Below are 22,798 nucleotides of genomic sequence, written 5' to 3'. Positions count from 1 at the left end.
AGGTTAGCTACATACAGGAGGAGAATCATGTATTCTTCCAGAGACATCATTTCTGAGAATCAACCATCTCTTTAGCACTTTCATAGTGTGCTATGAAGACGTTTCTGTTCTGTTAGTTCATAGTCAGTGTCAGGTTTAAGCAGAACAAGGAAAGGTTGACTCACATGGACTAAGGCGCCCAGGTCTTGGGAATGGGTCTCACTGTGACTGGAAATTTCATCACTTCTTTGCATTCAAAAGTGTCAAACATTTGCTCATTCCTACCCAGTGCTAGCTGCTGAATGGCTGGACAGAGAAGTTTCTTCCTGCCTAGTTCTATTTTTTTTTATGCTTTTCAGTGAATGATGTCTAGAGAAACACAAAGACAGCAAAGCTCCTCCAAAGAACTAGGTCATTCCAAGGCATTATGTACCGTGTATGTGCAGTTACAGAAGGAGTGTAAAAAGTTGGACAGAGGAAATTTAAGTTATTTGCTGTGTTTTACAACATTTTAAAATTGGTAAAGATGCTCTTATATATATTGTTTGGGTCTTAAGTTTTCTTCAAAGTTGAAAAGTAAGACACGTTTGGAGAAACGGATGGCCTCGTGTCATGACTGATGAGTTTTTTACGGTATACATTCAGGCTTTGAAAAAAACCTCTTTCTCTAACACCCTGGAAGTACCCCCCAGAACAGCTCTATAGTTTTTTCTGGTTATACAATTTTACATGCTCATTATAAACATTTGGATAATATGAATATATGAAAAATAATTTAGGTATCAAAGGGTCCTCAAATTCTGTAGTCCCCTGCCAAGTGTTACTGAAATCCCGGTGAACATGCTTTCCAGGCTGAGCCTCGCTTGGGTGCATTCCCTTCTCTCTTCCCTGCACCCACCTCACTTGCTGCCTTGCTTACGCACACAAACATGGTTTTACATGAATAGTCATTGTGCATGGTCTAACACTATGTTTTTGACTTAAAGCCCTGGATATTTTTCCACATCAGTAAGTGAAGAATTACATAAGACTTAAATGGCTGTAGTGTGTTCCTCTGGACTCCTATAACAAAATTCCCTATCACTTATCCTTCAGGACATGAGGTTCAAGCCTTCACATGCTGTTAGCAGATTGTGTGCCTGTGAGTGGCTGCCCAGCGACCAGAAGGGCCTTTGGTTTCTCGTGTTAGGGACACAGCAGAGGTGATAATATTGGAGGCTTCTCACAAGCTGGGGATAATTTGATGATTTTTCTGGAGGTGAAGACGGTCCCCTTGGGGAAAGCCACTTCAGTCTTTACTGAGTTAATTTCACAGAAAAGCCACCCTTTTGAAGTGTCCAGAAGGAAGGTCATTCCACTTGCAAGCTGACTCTGGTGTACTTTTTAAACAAACCAACTTCTGGGTGCACTTTTGTATTTAATAACTATTTAGTTCTCTGACTTGTACCATCTCTCTCGTGTTCTTTTTGTTTTACAACAAAATAAAACAAAATATAATTTCCTGGTATGCTTCCCTGAACCTCCTTCCTCACTTTTTTTTAAAGTTACAGTATCTTTTTTTAAATTTTATTTTTCATTTTTTTGAGACCAGGTCTGGCTCTGTTGCCCCAGCTGAAGTGCAGTGGCACAACTGTGGCTTAACTGCAACCTCCACCTCCCAGACTCAAGCCGTCTTCCCACCTCAGCCTCCCAAGTAGCTCAGACTACAGGCATGTGCCACCATGTCTGGCTAATTTTTGTATTTTTTGTAGAGATGGGGTTTCACTGTGTTACCCAGACTGGTCTCGAACTCTTGGGCTCATGTGATCTGTGGGTCTCGGCCTCCCAAAGTACTAGGATTACAGGTGTGAGCCACCATGCTTGGCCAACTTTCTGTTAGCATTACACTTAATTAGGTGAACAGTGTGGGACCCTGACTGCTGGGGTTCGAGTCCTGGCAGTTGAAGCGGTGTTGGAATTAGAGTGAGTGGGAAGGATAAGAAATAGCAGGTGACAAGAGAGTGGATTGCCTGAAACTGAGGCCTGCAGGTGGGGAGATTCTCAGTAACCACAGGGTCTAGGATCTGGCTGTGGGTGTTGGTGGCAGACGTAGGGTAGAGGACAACTTCATTAGAAATGAGGGAGTCAGGCATCACCTGCGTAAATGTTGAAACCACCAAGAGTGAAGACAGTGCTAGTAGTATACAGAAACACAGTGAGCCAGGCCCTGGAATCTTCAGGAGAGTGTCTTGGGATATGGAAAAGATTGTGCAACTCCAGTCAGTGAAAGTTGGTACAGATGTGGTTGGAAGTAGATGGTGTGAGCAGCAGAGGAGCACTTTGTATGTGTGAAGAGAAGGACCAGAATGGTCTGGAGATTGCAGTGGGGAGTGGGGAGGCAACCTATTTCATTTTAAGCTTGGTGGTATGTGAGTGTAAGAGGAAGACAAAAGCCTTACCAGGCAGACGGCAAGGAAGCAGTGTGCTGAGGGGACTTCCAGGTTTCAGTAGAGCTGAAAGGAAACAACCTTTAGAGATGGCATGGAAGAGGGGATTTGGTGAGAGTTATTTGGTATAGTGGGTGGGAGGGTAGGGTTAGGAAGCTAGGGTGAGATTAGTGATGCCCAGAGCTGTATGGGGGTGACAGTCAGAAATGAAGATTATGTGGGAATTGGATTTCCCAGGAGATGGATGGAAACCTGAGTGCAAGGCCTGATGGGACATCTCCTGATATATACCTAGAGAGTGATCCATGATCATTTCTAATTATGATATATACCTAGAGAGTGATCCGTGATCACTTCTAATTATGGTCTCCTTACTGAGTGTGGTTTCTTAGGCAGCTCATGGTAGCCAGGTAAGGAAGAAGGAATGGGGGGTCTTGAAAGAATCAAGGGGAGGGTCTCCCATCATTCTGGTGGGGTGCTGTGTACTAAGGGAGGGGCCAGGATTATCTTGAGTACCTTATTACTTCTGGGTGACTTCAGGAGTAATTCCATATCAAGTATTTCCAATGATGTTTATGCTAAAGTGGGTACAGATTGAAAGTATAGTACTTCAGAGACTTTTTCTGAAGTATGGAATCTTGATGATATTAGGTAATGTACTTGTAGAATGGATTTTTGTTTTTTGGTTCATAAAACTTGCAGAAATTCTAGAAATAACAAGTGACAGAGATAAGAGGGGGTAGTGGACAGGGAAGGTGTGGGGAAGGGTGAGTGAGGATGAGAGTGGTTTCTTGAAGTGGAAAACCAAGAAGGGATTTGCTGTTGGTATTTGGGTTTGTGGGACAGAACTCAGATGACAGGCCAGGAACTGAGGGACCTCTACCCTCAGCTGCTGGCTGAATCTGCAGGAGGAATGAGCTCCCTAAATGAGAGTGATTATGTTAATTTTCTTTAATTTTTGAAACTCCTTGTAACGATTGTAGTAAGAGTCTTTTTGGTGACCTCCACCACTTTTGCCCACTTTAATTGACAGGAGGAAATTGTGGGCCTGAGGACATATTCTATTTTTCAACAAGTGTAATTTTGGTAATATTTACTCATGTAATAGTTATGCCTTAAGTTTTACATTTGTAGCAGGCACAATATATATGTCCATGTAAAACAAATATGATGGTAATAATTCCTTGCTGTTTTGTAGAAAATAACTTGTTAAAAAGTAAAAGAATAAAATTAATGTAAATTCACTTAAAATATATCAACAAATTAAAACATTTTAGTGCTGAGGAGGATGTTTCTGATTTCAGATTTTTCTTACATAACATAGAGACTTTTATATAATAGATGGTGTATAAATATTAGGTAATTTAACAATATGAATGCTATTGGTAACTTAAGGATGAACATACATTTGCTCCATTTTTCTTTTGAAAATGTTACTATTTACAAATTAGAAATTAATACTAGCTGCAGGGTGGATTTCATTGCTCGTTACCTTGTTTTAGTAATTTATCATCTGTATCTAGGGTAGTAGTCCAGACTCCTTCTGATTTGGAGGAATCTTTTTTGGTCCATTATTGTAAGAGGTTTTACCTTGATTTTGAAAAATTTCGTTATTCGCTGTGACCTTCAGGAATGCTTGAAAGGATTAATTATGAAGCCTCTCTATATATCTAAATTCTGCTGATTAATATGCTTATTTAGTGCACATGTATTCACTACCTAAGTCGTGGCTGAATGGGGACCTGACACTCTCTGCCCACAGCCTGGTTGGGGAGACTGAGGTACAGAAGTGGGAGTGACATCTAAGAGCAGTGGGTGAGGAGCTGGTCAAGGTGTCTTTACATGCAAACTGACTTGCAGGGTTGAATTCGACTCAGCTAAGGGGACTAAAGGGACCCCGTGCCCCCTTCATGGCCCACTTTCTATTCCATCCTTTCCTACCTGGGCTTTTCACACCACGTCTTTGACTGGATCTCGAGTTTCATGCCGTGATAGCACTGCGGCTGGAGTCTTTTGTCTGATGCATTAAGTTTTCTGCTGTGTAAATTAGTATTTTCATCACATGAATATTTTGTATTTTCAAATAATCAGTCCAGGAGACTTTTTTTTTTTTTTTTTTGAGACGGAGTTTCACTCTTGTTGCCCAAGCTGTAGTGCCGTGGTGTGATCTCAGCTCACTGCAACCTTTGCCTCCCAGGATCAAGCAATTCTTCAAGAGACATTTTAAAGTCTGTATTTATAGGCATTTTTCAGATGTGAATTTCTCTTTAGTAATAATGATGATACGAGTGATGCTTGGCCATTAATGCCAGTCATCCCTGATATACCACCTGTTTTATGATGCGATTGCCTGCTGAGTCTGGAAAGTCTTCATTTTGTAGGTTTTGCCTCCTGACTTGGATAAGCTCCTGACCTGTGGTTAGCACATTGCTGCATGCACAGGAGGTACTGAAACACACTGGCTGGTGTCAGGAAAAGGAGTCCCTGTCTTCATTTTGGCTAGCATCCATCACTGTTGACAGAAAGTTTGTGTTGTGGGCAGCCTCTGTAACTTGGATTCATTTTTCCTCTTTTCCTTCTTTAATGGAGGGGATGATGCGTTATATTTGGGGGTATCTCTTCAGAGGTTTGCTGGCCCTCATGACTGGTGAAGCTGTTCTGTGCTGAGTTTCTTCTGCACCAACATTTCTATAATAGTGTTGCATAACAAACCTCCCCAAGCCTCAGCAACTTCCATGAGCCTTACAGCAATAGGCATCTATTTTTTTCCCTCACTGTGTTGGGTCTACATTGGCTGGGGTGGTTCTGCTTCTCACTGATGGTTGCCTGGGGCTGGCTCCAGACTAGTGGGTTGGGTTCAGCTCTTCTTCATGAGTTTTCTTGTTTTCCTTGGGCTCTCCCAGCAACCACTATCACATTTTTAAGGCCATTTTGGCCAAAGCAAGTCAGGAGATCAGTCCTGAATCACTGTGGGTGGGCAGCATCCAAATGTGTGGATGAAAGGAAGGAATGATTTGCAGCATTCTACAAACTACCCAGGGACCTAGGCAGTTGTTTAAATGTGAAATCACCAGAATCATGTTAGCCTATAAGTAAGTAATGGTGCATTACTAATGACATTCATCCTTGTTGGCATTTTCTGTTTTATGTGTGACTAGTTCTTTTGCACTTCATTATTTTCCTTGTTCTCATTGAATGTTTCCAAATGACTGTTTCATTAGGTTGTCAAGTTTGCCTTACGTTCTTCACTTATCTTTTTTCCCCATCACCATGCTGTTATCTTGATCATCAGGCCTTCAGTGCCCTTATCCAGGGAATTTCAGTAAAATAGTAAAGGACACCTGTCGTCAGCTGCACATAGGACTGTAGGCAGGGCTTGGATGGCTCTTAGTTCTGGGATGGGAATGGAGGGGTGTGGGTGGTATAGAAGGTGCAGCAGGTCATTCCCTATCAGGGGAGAACTGAACATGAGCTTCCTCCTCCTCTTGATAACATCTCACAAGGGCTCCTGAGTGAGATGAGGACTGTTTCCCTTCCTTTGGCACTTTCTAGGGGTCTGCTGAAGCAGGTTTTTGTGAGACTGTGTTTGACCCTTCCAACTAAAAAGCAATAGAATTGCTATTGAAGAGGATTATATGTGGAAGGAAATAGAGGGATAATCCCATTGGTTTTGTGGATGTGTTTATTGTTAGTACTTACTGCTGTATTAGGATTAGTGACCTTTGCTAGGAGCACAATAATTCTAAAACTACTAACGTTTCTATAATGTTGACTGAAGCTCTTATAAGCACTCTACATATGCTCATTTTATCATCACAACAGCCCTGTGATATAAGAACCATTGTTAGACCTATTTTTCTCCCTGAGACGGGGGTGGGGGGAACTCCTCATCTCCTTAAACTTGATGAGGACCCTCTTTGTTTGGGTTGCTGATATATGAGTGTTTGAGGGAATGAGGGAAAAAGGGAGGGAAAGATGGGACTTGTTGATCTCCCAGTAGCTTTCTGTGCCAGCTTGCTGCATCAGCACACCCACATCCTCCTTGCTAGGGAAATTGTTTGCCAGCTTATGGCCTTCTGTGTTTGAGGCACGTTCACTGCAGAGCCTACCAAGGGAGAGAGCTGGGGAGAAGATGGAATATGGAGTGACACTTGGGGGCACTTGCAGATTTCTTTGAGGAAGCCATGTGTGTTCCAGGTTCTGAAGGATGAGACCTGTTGACTAAAAAAGAATTGGTGCTTTAAACAATTAAAATTAGTTTGATTCAGAAGTCTTGCTGAGGTTTGCAACCAGGGAGAATCTTTCAGCTGTTAGAGTGCTCCAAAGTAGTGCTTTAGCCCACAGTTTATGTACAGGTGGTGCGCTCTACACATGTGCAGAAGTTATGTTAATTGTGCTCAGAAGTTACATTAGAGCAAAATCTTATCCAGGTTTGGGTGTGAGGGTCCATCTGGTTATAGATTATAGAGGCATAATCATTAATCCTGTCAGATATTATCTTATGTAAAGGAAGAGACAAGGGCTGAGATAATTGAATGTGTCTTTTCTGAAAATGCAGTGATTCAGGTAGGAGATGTGGGAACTGGTGCTGTATCTTGCTTATCATCTTCAGGGCATTCTTCTGAAGGGCTGTGCACCAAGTCTTGGAGTCAGGGGCTTTGTAAAATTCTGCTGGCAAGGGATTTTGTGAAGTTCTGCTGTTATGTAAGCAGGATGAACAAATGTAGTGTCTACATTTGTTATTTTGTCTCATACTTTGCTACTGAACCAGCTACATGAAGATCTGGGAGTGGGGGTAGCATCCTGCAGGGGCCTCAAGTGGGGAATGTGTTTGGGAAGTTTGGGGAATGGAAAGAATCCACGGTGGCTAGAGGATAGGGAGTGAAGGGGAGAGTGGTATGTAGTGACGTTGGTGTTGGGTGGGGGAAATCGGTCAGGGCTTTATCGGCCATAGTAAAGAGTTCAGATTTTAAGTACTGCTGGAGGCCAGTGGAAGGTTTTGAGTAGCTGAGTAATCTGATTTGATTGACTCCATTAGATATTTGTGTTGGCTGCTATGGGGAATGGAAGAAGAGTGGCAGCAGGGAACCCAGGCAATGGGCAGAGGTCACAGCCTGTGTGAGGGTTCATGGCCACATAGACCAGGCAGGGCCATGGAGAGCAGAAGCAGTCCAGGGCTGGAACAGGTGTTAAAGGCAGGCTAACAGAATGGCATACTGGGGATGGGTAATTAGGAGTGACATCCAGGCGGTGGCTAGAGCAGCAGGGTGGATGGTGGCTCCAGCTTACTGAGACGGGAAAGCCGGAGGGAAGAACGGGATCTGAGGGAGAACTTCCCTTTGGATGCATTTAATTTGAGAGGTCTTTAAGACCCTCATGTGGAGAAATCAGCTGGTAGCAGTCTGTGAGACTAGAACCTGTGGTGGGAGATGTCAGGGCTGCAGATGGAAGTCAGGAGTCCTCAGCAGAGATGAAATTTGTCTTTTGATAGCCCCAAGGATTTGAGGGGTAAGCCGTTTCTTTCCTATAGATTTACAAGTTGTAGTCATTATTTTATCCTTGTATGTGTAGACTAATTCATGAATTCTCAATTCATTCAAAAAATATTGAACTAAATATTGTGCTAGATGCATGGGACATGATGATTCATGAGATAGACTGTGGGTTTTGTGAGGGCAGGGAATATGTCTAACAGAAGAGACAGGTCATTCCATCAGAATTAAGTCAGGAATTCAATCAGAATTCCACCAGAATTAAGTAAAGTGTGATGTGTTCTGTGACAGGAAGCATAAAGTGGGGGTCACACAGCAAAGGCGTGGACCTAGTCTTGGGGTAAGGTGGGGATGTTTCAGCTGACTTGTGAGGGTGAGTAGGAGCCAGCTGAGTTATGCCGGCCTCAGGAAGAGGGCTCAGTTAGTGGTAGGTGGGCTAGCAGTTTGCATTAGAGTTGCAGCGTACAGAACTCTTTCTTGGACCTGGCAAATTCTGCACAAGGCACTCAAGGATTCCTCGGCAAGATTTTGTAGCTCATAAGAATGTTAATACTCATGTGGGTTGATGATACTAGTTTCTTATTTTTTTTTCTTTCTTTTCCAATGAAACTACCTTTGCAGATGATACTAGTTTCATTGCTACCTGTTTCACACAGTAAATTTGTTCCTTGCTAGGAATTTTCATAACTCTGTGCCCAGCTTTATTTTGGTGTGGTAAATATAGTGTGAAATTGGCAGCTCATAAGGCTTTATAAACACCTTACATGCATTATTTCAAAGAGCCAGGGCAGATTTTTGCTTGACAAGCTCTTATACTGTCAGAAAAAAACAACTCTTCAGAGTCATCTGCGTTACTGCTAACGTTATATAATTTGAACGTCATAATGTATATGTTCACATAGAGTCACAGTGTTAGGACCGCAAAAGCAATTGGTACCACATTGGTGCAGATTGAAGAGCAACATATTTTTTTCTTAGTAATCCTTGCAGAATTTTAAGGAAGCTTTTTGTTTGTTTGTTTGTTTGTTGCATGGTTGGAGTGCAGTGGCTCAACCATAGCTCACTGTAGCCTCAAACTCCTGGGCTGAGGTGATCCCCCTGCCTCAGCCTCCCAGGTAGCTGGGATTATAGGTATGAACTACAATGCCTGGCTCCAGGAAGCTGATACAGGTATTGATCGACTTACCACCTATGCAACTTACGACCATTCGACTTTACGACCACAATCGCTACCCATGACTGCTCTGCGTCTGGCAGCGCAAACGTTGCCCAGCTGGGCATACGACAGTGCGGACCAGCTTCCGGCAGCGGTACCATCTCCGTGTGCACCATTTCAACTGTACATATAGCCTACTCAACTTATGACCAAATCGTGTTACGACCGGTCCGCGGCCCGGACCGTGGTGGTAAGTCGAGCACTGGCTGTATTACTTATCCTCAGGTGCTAGTGTATTCTCCCAAAGTGCTAATTTGTTGGTCAGGACTCTGTAGATGGTACAAACAACTTTGTTTGCTGAGGAAAATGTACAAAGGTGTGTTGACGGTGGATGACTGCTTTGACCCCCAGCATTGTGAGGTTTTACCCAGGCTGATCAGGGCCCTTGGAAGAACTGGCTGTGTTGCTGCTCAGCCCCAGTGGGAGTTGTCACTGTGCTAAGTTCCCCACAACCCCTGCTTATCTACCAGTAGTTTATGGTTTAGCAAAATTGTCTATTACAACAGGGGCAACTCTAGGAACACATGGTAGGCCCTACAGTGTCCATACATGAGTGGGGGCAGGTCATCTAGAAGCTTGTGGTTGGGGAGCATGTGCTGGTTCATTTGAGCTGATTTCTCTTTTCATTCCCAGAGAGTTATGTTGGTGGAGAGGGAGCAGAGATTGGTCCATTTAGGAGCTCCACCAGCAAAGTTGTTTTTCAGAGGTATAAACCTATCCGTCTTCACAGCCTGTGTCAAAAACTGCCTCCTCCATGAACCTCTACTTCCTCATATCCTAACAGAAAGTCATGTTGTCTCTCCCCATACCTGCCCCCACTTACCTCCAGCATTCTAGCTGGTCTGTCATTGCTGGTCCCTATCAGCATCCACCTCCCTGGATTGGCTTCACAGTTTCTTGATTAGGGCTGAGTGGTGGGTGGTACCCAAGGTGCAATTAACTCTCTTAGGCGGAAAATAAATAGGAATACTGTTTTGTTTTGTCTTAGAAGGGAATGAAACTTAGTTGTACTTGCCTTCGTTTTCGTGCAGGTTGTTTCTAAATTCTCATAATTGTATAAAGTGAATTGTCATAAATGGAAATTTTTCTTTTCAGATAATGTGGATGCAAGTGATCTCAAGCAGTTTTTTGAGACCAACTATTCTCAGATATATTTCATCTTCTATGAAAATTTTATAACACTGGAAAATAGTTTGAAATTAAAAGGTAAGCATTTCTGTAGTTTTTTAAATGTTCATGAATTTTTATAGTTGTATATATAATGAGCCACAAATTAAACATTTTAAAGCTTTGATTCTTGCTAAGCCTTTAACAAGGCTGTGAGAGCATGGTGGACAGGGTGGCATCTTTGTTTCCCTTGAGCTTTCACTTATACAGATGTTAATTGAACAACATATGGCCAGCAAAAATAGCAGAAGGAACCCTTAGAAAACATGAATTTCAAAGGAATAATTTACTTAGAAAGAAAGAAAAGTAATACATGAATATCACTAAAAAATTTTAGATTCCATAAAAGGGTCTGAAATGAAGACTCAAATGTCTTTTGCTCTGCGTGCAGAGGCAACCACTATTAAATGTTTCCTGCATCTCCTTCCAGATATAGTGTTAATGTATTATGTTTATATATGTTTGTGATTGTATTCTTTGAAAATCAGACCAACAGGATCACATTGTAGATTCTGTTCTGTGTCTAGGTGGCAGGATAGTGTATCCTGAGGAGCCAGACTGGGTTGGGAACCTGGTCCCGCCCTTCTCATTTGCCCAAGCTGTACTTCTTGGGCAAATTAACCTCTCTCTGAGCCGGCTTCCTCCTGTCAGCATTAAACAGGTTCACAGGTATCCTAGCATTTTAGGACAGAGTTTGGTACATAGTCCATGGTCAGTAAGTAGTGGCTGCTGTCACCATCTTCTTTCATTTTCATGTAGTCTATGGGCTGAATCTAACTGAATCCCCATAGCTCTATGAAGTAGCTATCATCCATTCATTGAGAAAAGTAAGTCATGTGCATAAATAACTGAAAAAAGTTAGAAAGTCAGTTGTGCTGTAAGAGAGATTTAGACAGATTTCCATGGTTCTTGGGAAGTGGGAGAGATGACTTCCTGCTGAGTGTATGGATGAGGCTTTGGGGAAGAGGTGGCCTTGGGCATGGACCTTGAAGGACAGCAGGATTTCAAGTGTGAGAGAGCAGCACTGCTGGTGAAGGGGAGAACATGAGTAAAGGTAGAGCTCTTCTTAGGACGTGTACAGGAAATGCATTTCTTTTTCTTGCAGCAAAGGTATGTGAGAGAGATTTGCAAGAAATTAGATAATGCTTTCAAGGTACCTTCAGTTCTAGGATAAGGAGTTTGGACTTTGTTCTTGAGGTGGTTAGAGCTCTTGAAAGCATTTGCTACTATGACAAGTGTCTTGTAAAGTAGCAAGTGAACCAGAGGCAAGAATACCAATTGGAAGGCTGCTGCTGTCATTCATGTGAGGGATGGTGATGCCTGATCCGGGGAGGCAGTAGTTACGGGAAAAGTGTTGGGTCTCAGTGGTTCTGCCATCTATGAGACTTAGTTATAAGGGAAAGGGAGAAATCAAAGATGCTTTCAGGACACTTGAGTTTGCTTTGTGAGGTGCCATTAGTAGTAGGAACCCTGGAGGGGAGCCAGATTTGGAAGCCAGGAGGGGGAAAGTGGCTTTGGGCAGTCTGTGTTTGAGGTTCCTTGGGGACACATTGGTGTAGGTTTTGGCTGGGCAGTACAATAGAGGTGACTGGAGCTTGGGAAAAAAGAGGTGAAATCATGCTGTTGCCAAGGGGTAAAGTATATTAAGAGAAAGACAGTGATGGTCAGAACTTCTAGATAATTCCTTATTTTATTGGGTATATGCAAAGAAAAGTGATGGAGTAGGGGGAGGGGTGCCAGGAAAGAGTTTTGTCAGAGAGGCCCAGGGAAGAGAGAGTTGAAGGCACGCAGGGTCAGCCTGTTGGTGCATGAGGTGCAGCTGGGCTGGGCAGTAAGAACTCATCAGCATGGTTGTCAGTGAGTGCTGAGAGAAAGGTGCTAGGCGAGGAGCTGGTCGGAATCCAGACAGATGGACATGGAGCCACAGGATGGTGAGCTGGTGAAGGTGACCCATGAAAATATCCTTTCAGAAAGTTTGATGTGAAAACACACATTGTATCTCACTCTGGTCATGGGAAAGTTAGTGAGGAAGGGATTGGCCTGTTTGCAGGCTGAGGAGTGGGTCAGCTGGAGGGGAAGATAATTGAAGATGCAGGTGTTGGGGGAAGTGGGTTGAGACAGGTTAAGGAAAAAGAAGAGACACGGAGAGGAGTGTACAGGTGACCTTTCTATGTAAGGAGGAGCAGATGAGAGGATAGTGTAGATATGGAGACATTTTGAGGTAGAGAGGAAAAACTTAGGGACCCCTTGTCAGATGCCCTGATTGCTCCTGTAGAACAGAGGCAGTTGTCAGTCATGGAGCGGGAGAAATTCAGGATGAGGCCCCGTGGTCTTTGATTGTGGCCATTTTTGCAATCTACTGCAAAGAATTATAATGAAGAACCAATAAAAACAGAGTGAGATTTTTGAAGTTTTTTGCTTTTAGTATAATCTGTGTTTGATTGAAGCACAGGGAAGACAGTGTGCCCCAAAAAAGGAATAAAAGAAAATGTCTACTGGGAATAATAAAATCATCTTGTGATAACTTCAGTCTTTGCAGTTATTCAGGCCAAAACTCCGGAGTTATTGGCTCTATCTTCAAAATACATCCAGAATCACTGGCCTGTTCTCATTGCCTACACTGGTAACACTGAAACTCCTGATATCCTCACCTGGATTATAACAGTAGCCACAGAAATGGTCTCCCATCTCCACACTTGTGACCTCTTCCATCCCATAGTTTCTTGTCAAAAGAGCAACTGGAGTCCTCCTTTAAAAATATGAGTCAAATCATGATTCTTGGCTTTTCTAAACTTTCAAACGGGTTCTCATTCCTAGTCATTACAGTTGGCTCAGGCTTCACCTAATCTGCCTTCCTTCACCTCACCTACTTTCCACCCTCAGCTGTGCCAGCTCTCCCCTTTGTGTGCTCCAGCCTTAAGGGCCTCTGGCTGTTTTCCTACTATGCCAGACATGCTCAGCTACGGGGACTTTGCACTGTCCAGTTGCTCTGCCTGGAACACACCTCCCCTAAATTTCCATATGGCTTGCTTCCAAACCCCTGCATTTCCATATGGCTTACCCCTTAACCTCAAAGGATCTTTTCTCAGATGTTACCTTACCAGCGAGATGTTCTCTGACTTCCCCAGTCAAAATTACATACTATCTTTTTTGGCTTCACTTACTCATTTATAGAATGCCTCTCCTGCCAGAATATTAACTTTTTGGGAGCTGTATCCTCAGGCTTAGAATGATCCCTGGCATATAGACATTCTGGTGAATGTCTTTGTTGAGCTGTGGGGGTTCAATTAGATCAGGGGTATGCAGCTTATGCTGCCTGTTTTATAAATTAAGTTTTATTGGACATAGCCATATCCATTTATTTATGTGTTATAAATAATACATAATACCTTATAGCTGCCTGTTTTATAAATAAAGTTTTATTGGACACAGCCATATCTATTTGTTCATGTATTGTCTGTGGCCGATTTTGTACTGTAACTGCAGATTTGAATATTTCTAAGAGAGGCCTGCAAAGCCTAAAATATTAATATCTGATCCTTTATAGAAAAGGTTTGCTGATTTCTATATTAAATGATGTAGGCCAAGCACTTAGCACAATGCGGGTTACACAGAGAGAAGACAAAAAATGGTAACCTCTGCTGCAGGCATTGTAGGTTTTATTACTGTTGTTACTATCAATAGGACAGTGTGCAGTTGCCCAAAAAGATATACTACTTTTATAGTTATCTGCCCTGTGACTTATATTACCAAGTTAGAAATTTTTCTTTGTTTGTGCTGTACATTCTGCCATAATTTAAGGCAATAAGTAACCAGTTGAGAAATGAATAAATTACCCATGTTTGGTAACGACTTGGAAAACATGGAAGCTGTGTTTAAACAGCTAGCGGGGGGCAGCTCCGCCAGGTATGGACCCAAGCAGTCTGGCCCGGTTGTCTGTTTGGAATCCTAGTAGGTTCTCCACACTGCCTCTTGCTATTTTTTGAATACATGAATGTATGTTGAGGCTTACTAGTTTTAAGTTGTCTTTTAGCGTAATTTGTAATGTCCTAAAGTTTAAACGATGTCATGGTAACCAGTTGTTTTTTAATATTCCAGGGAATAATAAGTCACAAAGGGAGGAGCTGGACTCCATCCTCTTCCTTTTTGAAGTAAGTTTTGATTAATTCATTTTGCTTTTATAATTCTTATTGGAAATAAAGTATTTTTGATCTTTAATTTTATTTGAATACAAATAAAAAAGCTATTGGTGGACATATATTTCCTTCTTTCCTTCCTTCCTTCCTTCCTTCCACCCTCCCACTTTTACAAACAGTGCTGCAAATAATTTTCTTGTGATTTTCTTTTTTTGCAAACGTGGGAGAATTTTTCCTGTATGGATACCTAGATGTGAAATTATTAGATGGAAGAGTATGTACATCTGAAATAGCAGATATTGCTGAATTGCTCTCCAAAAGGTCATGTATTCACACTGAGAAACTGCCCTGTAAAAAGTAAAAAAAAAAAAAAAAAAGTTATGTAAACTAATATGTAAGTCTTAGGTTAATTTCCTATACTCTAACATTGGAGATGATTTGTCTTATATATATATACACATATATGATATATATTTCTGACATGCAGAAACTCATTTTTAATATATATTTTTCTACTAGTGAGGTTATGATCTTTTTATGCATCTGTAGATCTGTGTGTGTTGATCATATCTTCAAAGTTGAAACAATGTTTGGATGTGGTTTTTGATTTATTAAGCTTAAAGTCTTTCTTGTCTATATGTATTAGATAAGTGGCCAGGTTTCGGGTACCTACCTGGAGAACACACTCAGAACTGAATTATAGGTTCTGAAAGTGCATTGTTGATTTTTGAGAAATTATTTGTGGTTTAAGAGGTGTACGCTTAGGTTGGTGTAAGAAGACAAACTTTTATGGCTGTAAAGGAAAGGCCTAATATGAACAGGTACAGAGCTGGCTGGAGGGGGAAGCCACTGTAGGAAAGATCTCCTATAGTAGGAGAGTTCTCCAGGGGCTTATGGTGAGGGACTTTCTGGGTTTATGGAGAAAAAAACAAGACATGGGAAACTTCTAGCCCAGGACTTGTCTTCATGACTAGTGCTCGATAACCCTGGTTCCCCTTTCTCTCCTTTGAGAGCTATACTCCTTTTACACAGTACAGACATTGATTCACTGCATATTCTGTAGTGATTATTATGTTTTCTGTGGTTACCCTCCTTTGAATGAAACCCGTGTAAATGAGTTGGTTTTTTTTTTGAGACGGAGTTTCGCTCGTTACCCAGGCTGGAGTGCAATGGTGCGATCTCAGCTCACCGCAACCTCTGCCTCCTGGGTTCAGGCAATTCACCTGCCTCAGCCTCCTGAGTAGCTGGGATTACAGGCATGCGCCACCACACCCAGCTAATTTTTTGTATTTTTAGTGGCAACGGGGTTTCACCATGTTGACCAGGATGGTCTCGATCTCTTGACCTAGTGATCCACCCGCCTTGGCCTCCCAAAGTGCTGGGATTACAGGCGTGAGCCACCGCGCCTGGCCCCTGAGTTGTTTTTAATAGGAGCTTTAAGTAAGTGTTTTACTTAAATATGAATCTACTGACCATCATTTGTTTGAACTATTTTATTGACTTAATTATTTTATTTATGTAATGGTTAAAGAATCTATAACATGTAAGTTAGGAAGCATGGTAATAAAGCACATACTCTTGACACCCTCCCCCTTCCTCATTTTAGTAACTAAAAGCTGCTTAAGTGCTCCTCCACCATCCTTTCTCACCTCTGTGGCAGTCACTCCCCTGTATTTTATCATTCTCTTTCTTTTAAAAAATGGCTTTACCACATATATTTGTACCCTTAAGTAATTTCTTGTGTGGTTTTGTTTGGCTTTGAGTATAATAGAAATTGTCTCCTATGGTACATAATCACCTTTGACTTGCTTTTAACCTCAACATTAATTCTAAGACTTATCCATGTTTTTAAATTTAGTTCGTTTATTCATTCCCACTGTTGGATTACGTGAATGTATGCGATTTGTTTAATTCCTACATTTTGTCTGTAGGCTTTTTGTTTTCTTGGTAGACAGTCAGGTTTTCTGTGAGTAAGGAATGGACATACTTGCCAGTTGGTCTGCTTTCTGCCCTGACTCAGCCTTCCAGTACATTGGTAAACGGGAGTGATAAAGGGTCATCTTATTTTTGATGTAAAGAGTTTTCTTAATGTGAAACATTAAGAGTAATATTTTCTGTAACTTTTTGGTAGATTTTATAATAAATTAAATAGCTTTGTTTCTGTTCCTAGTTTGAGATTTGTTTAAAAAATCATAGATGGGTTTTGAAATTTCTAAATTTTTTTTTCTTGAAAAAACTTGATTGAGGTGACAGTGATTATTCTTGATATTAATATGGTGAATTGCAGTTCTAGATTTTTGGATGGACTTACTATTATTGTTATTATTTGAGTCAGGGTCTTGCTGTATTGCCCAGCCTGAAGTTCAGTGGTGTGAACATAGCTCACTGCAGCCTTGACCTCTTGGGCTCAAGTGATCCTCCTGCCTCAGCCTCCTGAGTAGCTGGAATTACGTGTTTGCATCACTATGCCCAGCTAATTTTTTTTTTTTTTAATTTGTTGTAGAGATAGGGTCTCTCTATGTTGCCCAGGCTGGTCCCAAACTACTAGACTCCTGGTTTCTCCCAGAAGATTGGTCTTTGCTTTTGCCAGGAGTCTGGGAATGCTCTTGATTGAGATCACTGTAGCTCCATTGAGGGTCCTGGTTTATTAATGGAAGTTCGGGTTCAGTTCCCTAAACTTACCATGGATGAGGACTAGGGGCTAGTATTGGCATCAGCTCCTTGACACTCTGCAGATTTTTCTTTTGCATGGTGCTCACAGATCAGCTTTTGGCTCACTTGTCTTCTGCCTCCTTTCCGCTTCCCTCTTTATTTCTCCTTCTTCTGCCATTTTTTAGTCCCTTGTTAGTTTCTCTGTGTTCTCCAAAGCCCAGCAATGTTTTAGGAATTACATTTGTTGTCATGGATCTAAGGACTGAGTTGCCCTGCAGCAGGAAAGCCTTTCAGAGACCTTAAACCTATCCCTCTCATAGAAGTTTCAATACCTTCCCTTCACGTCCTTAAATTCTAGACTAAGGAGGGTGTTGATACTGATACAGTACCATTTACAGAGGATTAGTTGCCTATATAATAGAATACTATATATATTACTCAAGGCTTCATAAAACTTTCATTTTGCATAGTAAATATGAATGAATAATAAACTTGCATTCCTTTTTATTTATGCTTATGTTCCCTCTGTCTCTGGCTTTAGAAGGTAGATTGTAATTTGTATGTTTCATTCTGGGTGCTAAGTAACTTCATTGCTGCTTTGTAGGATAGTGCTGTGTAAAACTGTGTAAAGAGGTAGTTTATAAGGGTTTGGAAGTGAATATTTATCAATTTGTAAATAATTGGGAAAGGCTCCCTTGAGAAGAGGTGGAATTAATAAGATGTGTTAAATCACAAAAGTGATACCACGTAGAGATATTCTGTAAATAAGAAATGGCTTGGAAGAAAGCATAGAGGTAAGAGATAAGAAGGCATGAAAGAAGAGTATGTGAAGAGAGCTGCTGTCTGCCTTGTAAGTCAGGGATGCACTGAAAGGGAACCTTGGAAAAGGGAAACAGTAATTTTTAGATTATTGGAGACACTACAGTATTCTGATAAAGTAAGTGATGTGCAATGAAGGCTACCAGCCAGTCCAGGTGATGGTCTCCGGCAGTGAGCAGACCTTTTTGCCTGCCTTCCTCCCTAGTGGGAACACTTGTGCCTTTTGGAAGTTGACCTTCCAGCTGCTTTTGCCTATTGCTTTAGATATGTGCACCACTTAGAGTTTCTGTTGTTGGTTCATGGAGATGTTTATCTTTTTTTTTTTGAGACAGAGTCTCGCTCTGTTTCCCAGGCTGGAGTGCAGTGGCATGATCTCGGCTCACTGCAACCTCTACCTTCTGGGTTCAAGCAGTTATTCCTGCCTCAGCCTTCTGAGTAGCTGGGACTACAGGCATCTGCCATCATGCCTGGCTAATTTTTGCATTTTTCAGTAGAGACAGGGTTTTGCTGTGTTGGCCAGGCTTGTCTTGAACTCCTGACCTCAGGTGATCCGCCTGCCTCAGCCTCCCAAAGTGTTGGGATTACAGGCATGAGCCACCACTGCCGGCCTATCATATTTTTTTTATGATAGTTATGACTCTACTTTTACTGTGCTTTAAATATATACTTCATCTATCATTGCTGTGTATTTCAAATGGAGATATGGGGATGATGGTGTGGGAATCCTAAACATGAATTTACATTTACCATCTTGACTGGAATCTACATGTTTTACATGGACTAGCCTGTTTAATTCTTTCCTTCTGAAGTAGGTTTGGTCTTCCTAGTTTTTATGAATGAAATGTTGGAGGCTTTGTAGAGTTAGGTGACTTGCCCAAGGATACACACTTAGGAAATGGGAGAGTAGGAATTTAACCTTTAGTCTGACTCTAGAACCCATTTTCTTAACTTACTGCCATGCTGCCTACCACTTAGGAGTGTTGGTATTATTCTGTTTCCTAAGCTGTATTTCATAGGCTGTCTATATCAACATGTACAATTCTTTACAGTTCATTCATTCATCAGACACATTTATTAGGTCTGAACTGTGTCAGACACACATAGGTGCTGGAGATACAACAATGAACAAGGCAGAGAGAGCCTCCTGTCGTCATGGAAGATAAGTTAGCATTTTATGGTGACATGAAGAGTCTACTGTTGAGTGAATTTATGTCAGAACTCCAGTAATGACTTCTGAGTCACGGAAAATCCTGAATGGTTCTTTTCAGAAGGGATATTTTGGTGATGGCTCTTGAATTAGTTACCTGCATAAGGGAAAGGAGGGTTGGTGTAGAAATACAAGGTACCTGGTGAATGGGCTTCAAGATCAAATAATTCACATGACCTTGAGGACCTTCTGGATTCAGGCTTGAGAGGTTATTTATTTATTTATTAGAGGTGGAGTCTTGCTTTGTTGCTCAGGCTGGAGTGCAGTGGTGCGATCTTGGCTCACTGCAACCTCCACCTCCCAAGTTCAAGCAATTCTCCTACCTCAGCCTCCCGAGTAGCTGGGACTACCACACCAGGCTAATTTTTTTTTATTTTTAGTAGAGACGGGGTTTCACCACATTAGTCAGGATGGTCTTGATTTCCTGACCTCCTGATCCGCCTGCCTCAGTTTCTCTAAGTGCTGGGATTACCGGTGCCTGCCTTAGCCTAAGTGCTGGGATTACTGGCAGTGCCCAGCCTTGAGAGGTTATTTTAATGGTACCTGAGATTTGTTTTAATCAGGTGTGGTAAGGCACAGAAACATGAAAATGATTGTTATGAAGGAAGATGTTTTAGTTATGCTCACAGTCCTCTAGAAACAGACATGTTACACAAAGCCACATAGGGAAGCACCGAAGCAAAATCAGTAGGCAGAGAGGAAAGAGGGAGAGACAGCCACAGAACTAAAGGCAGGAGCCTTTATTGTGATTTTTGCAGGAAGGAATGGACAAGGCCAGGTAAGCAAGCTACGTAGGTTTAGGACTTTATAGTTTGAATAATTTAAGCTGACTGGGCTGTAGGGGGTGGCCCCTGATTGTCCAGTGTCTGGTCCTTGGGTGATTAGGGCAGGGGCGTAGAGCCCATAAAAGGACGTGGTTGGGGTTATGCATCTGGGATTGGTTGGTTTGCATATCAGAAACATGCTCTGAGATGCTATCTTTGGGAATTTGCTAATCCGGGGAGGGGCATCCTTCCTAGGCCACTGAGGCCCCAGATGTCAGCACATCAAGAATACAGAGAATAAGACAATATAATTAATCCAAAGATACTGTTTCAAGCTTTCTGCCATGTTGTGTGCCATCACCTTTTACTAGAGAAATAGTATAGTTTGGAGTTATACATATTGACAGAAGTGGCTTAATTTCAAAACTTAAACATGTTCTGGCATTAGAGTACCACTCATTCAGATGTTCTTCAAACATCACAGAATTTGAAATCACAGATAAACAGATTTCTTATTCTAAATTTTATTTAGATTACCCCACCATGTTAAACCCTGTTTCTGTCTTGTCATTAACCTTCCTAGAGAACTGACTGGGTTCTTTATAGTCTGTAAAGTATGGGCCAGGCTGGTCTAACACTCACAGCCCTCTCCCTGGTTCCTGGTGTAGCTTTCCTTCATATTTTGTGGTTACTCTGTGGAAGGGCTCTGTTGGGCTAATACTTTGCCCCTTTACCTCTCTGTGCATAGTTTCACTTCTGCCTCTTAGTTTATTCAGTTCTCTTTTCAGGAACTGCTGTTTTTTTGTTTTTTTTTTTTTCCAATTCTTGTGGCAAATTTAATAGAAGAATATGAGAATCACTCTTCCCACACATAAAACACTGCAGGCACTCCAAATCCTTACAGACATATGTGCTTCAGGATCAACTCAGACATGCACAGCATCCCTGCGCTGGCAGTTTATTTTAAAAAACAACACCCCCCGGTTATCACAGTTTCTTTTTTGCCCATCATTTTCCATAACAAAAGAAGCTACACAAAATCTGGGGGGAAGATACTGTCTTTGCAGACTTGACACATTTGCAGAGGAGTCATGAATAATGATTCCCAAGCTCCTATTTAACTCCTGAATCAGGCCCAGGAATAAATGACAATATAAGAATGAATTTTGTTTACAGCAATATCATAATACAGCATTGAATCATTACAGTGCAGTGGTTGTAATTAAGTCCACCATAAAATATTCTTAGCCCAAACACTAGACGAACTAAAATCACCCAACTGCTCACGAACCAAAATGATCAGTGTAAGCAGCTGTTGTCTCAATAGTGAAAACCAAAATCGGTAAGGCTTTTCTGGCAGTGAGTCTCTGACATGAACGGCACCCTCTCTGCTCAGCGAGGACCCGGCCGCCCTCACTTAGAGTCTTGGTCTTTTTTTTCATCGAAAAGGGTGGAGTGGATCCCCAGCTTTTTCAGTTCTTCCACCAGGTCCCCAGTCTGGTACATCTGCAGAAGAATGTCACAGCCCCCCACAGACTCGCCGTTGAGGTACACTTGCGGGATTGTGGGCCAGTTGGAATAGTCTTTAATGCCTTGTTGGAGCTCCAGGTCGTCCAGCACGCTGTAGGCCGCGTAGTCGCGGACGCCATGCAGCCGCAGGATCTGCACCACGGCGTTGCTGAAGCCGCACTGGGGCTGCTCCGGCATCCCCTTGAGGAACACCACCACCTTGTCCTTCTTCACCAGCGCGTCCAGCTGCTCCGCCGAGCCACCACTGCCCGCGCCCGAGCCCGCCGCCCGCATGCCCGGACCCCAAAGGCCACCGCCGCCCGCGCCGCGCCCCCAGCGGAGCAGAGCTGTCCCCGCTCGGCGGAGGGACCCGCTCATCCCCGCACGCACTCCGGGGACCACGATGGCCCCGGCCCTAAGCTGACCACCCGGAGCCCTCCCCTCAGGGACTGCTCTTAGCTCTTCTCCCCATCTGGCCCGTTCTCTCAGGCTCTGTTCAGACACACCAGTTTCTCCTGGCTACTCCTGCTAGAAGTGCTCATTCTTTCTTGTGGACTCATGTAATAGCACTGCCTTGTGTTATTACTTGACTGTGGCTGGCTGTCCATCGTTATCCCTTAATGTGGCTATGCCTTAGCTTCTTAATGAGACTGTAAAAATTCTAAATCCATGTTTTTGAGTGGAAGACGGACAAGAACAAATAAAATGAACAAGAAAAGCAGATTCTTCTAAAGCCAGCAACCATGACTTATATAATCCTTTGTGACTTTTTTTTTTTTTTTTTTTTGAGACAGAGTCTTGCTCTGTCTCCCAGGCTGGAGTGTAGTGGCATGATCTTGGCTCACGGCAACCTCTGCCTCCTGGATTCTCCTGCCTCAGCCTCCGAAGTAGCTGGGACTACAGACCCCCAGTGGTTGTAATTACCACTCCTGGCTAATTTTTGTAGAGACGAGGATTTCACCATATTGATCAAGCTGGTCTCAAACTCCTGACCTCAGATAATCCACGTGGCTAGTGGCTACCGTATTGGACAGGAGGGCTCTAGAGTCCTCCAGTAGAGCTTTATTTCATCATCTGAAAGACTATTTTTCCTTATTAAACACGGTGAAATCCTTAGTATCTTGTACATTTGTATCCTTGTGAGGCAGAGGACTTTGACTTAAGGTTTAGGATTTTACTGAAATGGTTTCTCTGGGCTTCTTATTACCATAATGCCCTTGGCTGAGAGGAATGAGCATTTACCTCCACAGGTTGGGGAAGCATGGCTTCAGTGACCCTCTGCAAACAGAATTGAAAAGCCATGCACAATTTTATTCTACTGTTTTCGTGCATGTTTTAAAATGAAAACAATGTTAAATAAAGGCTAGTCAACTTCCTTAGGACTTCATCTCCCTACCACACCTTCAACCTTTCTCCATCCATTCCCTTCAA

At 42.4% G+C, this 22,798-nt stretch overlaps 1 protein-coding gene and 1 pseudogene across 13 annotated transcripts in view; one reads left to right on the top strand and one right to left on the bottom strand.

Annotated features, from left to right (window-relative positions):
• Window positions 1–22,798, top strand: part of RALGAPA2 (Ral GTPase activating protein catalytic subunit alpha 2) — a 333,808-nt gene that overhangs the window by 17,838 nt on the left and 293,172 nt on the right. For 10 of the 12 annotated variants that reach the window (XM_032248229.1, XM_032248227.1, XM_032248225.1 and 7 more), the window contains exons 2-3: window positions 10,209–10,319; window positions 14,379–14,431. The exons of 1 other annotated variant lie outside the window; for it this stretch is intronic. In XM_032248229.1, coding sequence (XP_032104120.1) covers window positions 10,209–10,319; window positions 14,379–14,431 — 164 coding nt within the window. Of the gene's footprint in view, window positions 1–10,208; window positions 10,320–14,378; window positions 14,432–15,841; window positions 16,452–22,798 lie in introns of those variants that run through there. One more of the 12 variants, XM_032248235.1, reaches the window with a different exon arrangement.
• On the bottom strand, window positions 20,678–21,765 carry LOC116530214 (annotated as a pseudogene). Its single transcript, XR_004259879.1, has one exon. The product of XR_004259879.1 is annotated as a glutaredoxin-related protein 5, mitochondrial pseudogene (transcript).

The sequence above is a fragment of the Sapajus apella genome, unplaced genomic scaffold, assembly GCF_009761245.1.
Source record: "Sapajus apella isolate SASKATOON/1434 unplaced genomic scaffold, GSC_monkey_1.0 scaffold65, whole genome shotgun sequence".
NCBI classification, from domain to species: domain Eukaryota; kingdom Metazoa; phylum Chordata; class Mammalia; order Primates; family Cebidae; genus Sapajus; species Sapajus apella.
This window is presented reverse-complemented; position numbering and strand designations above follow the sequence as displayed.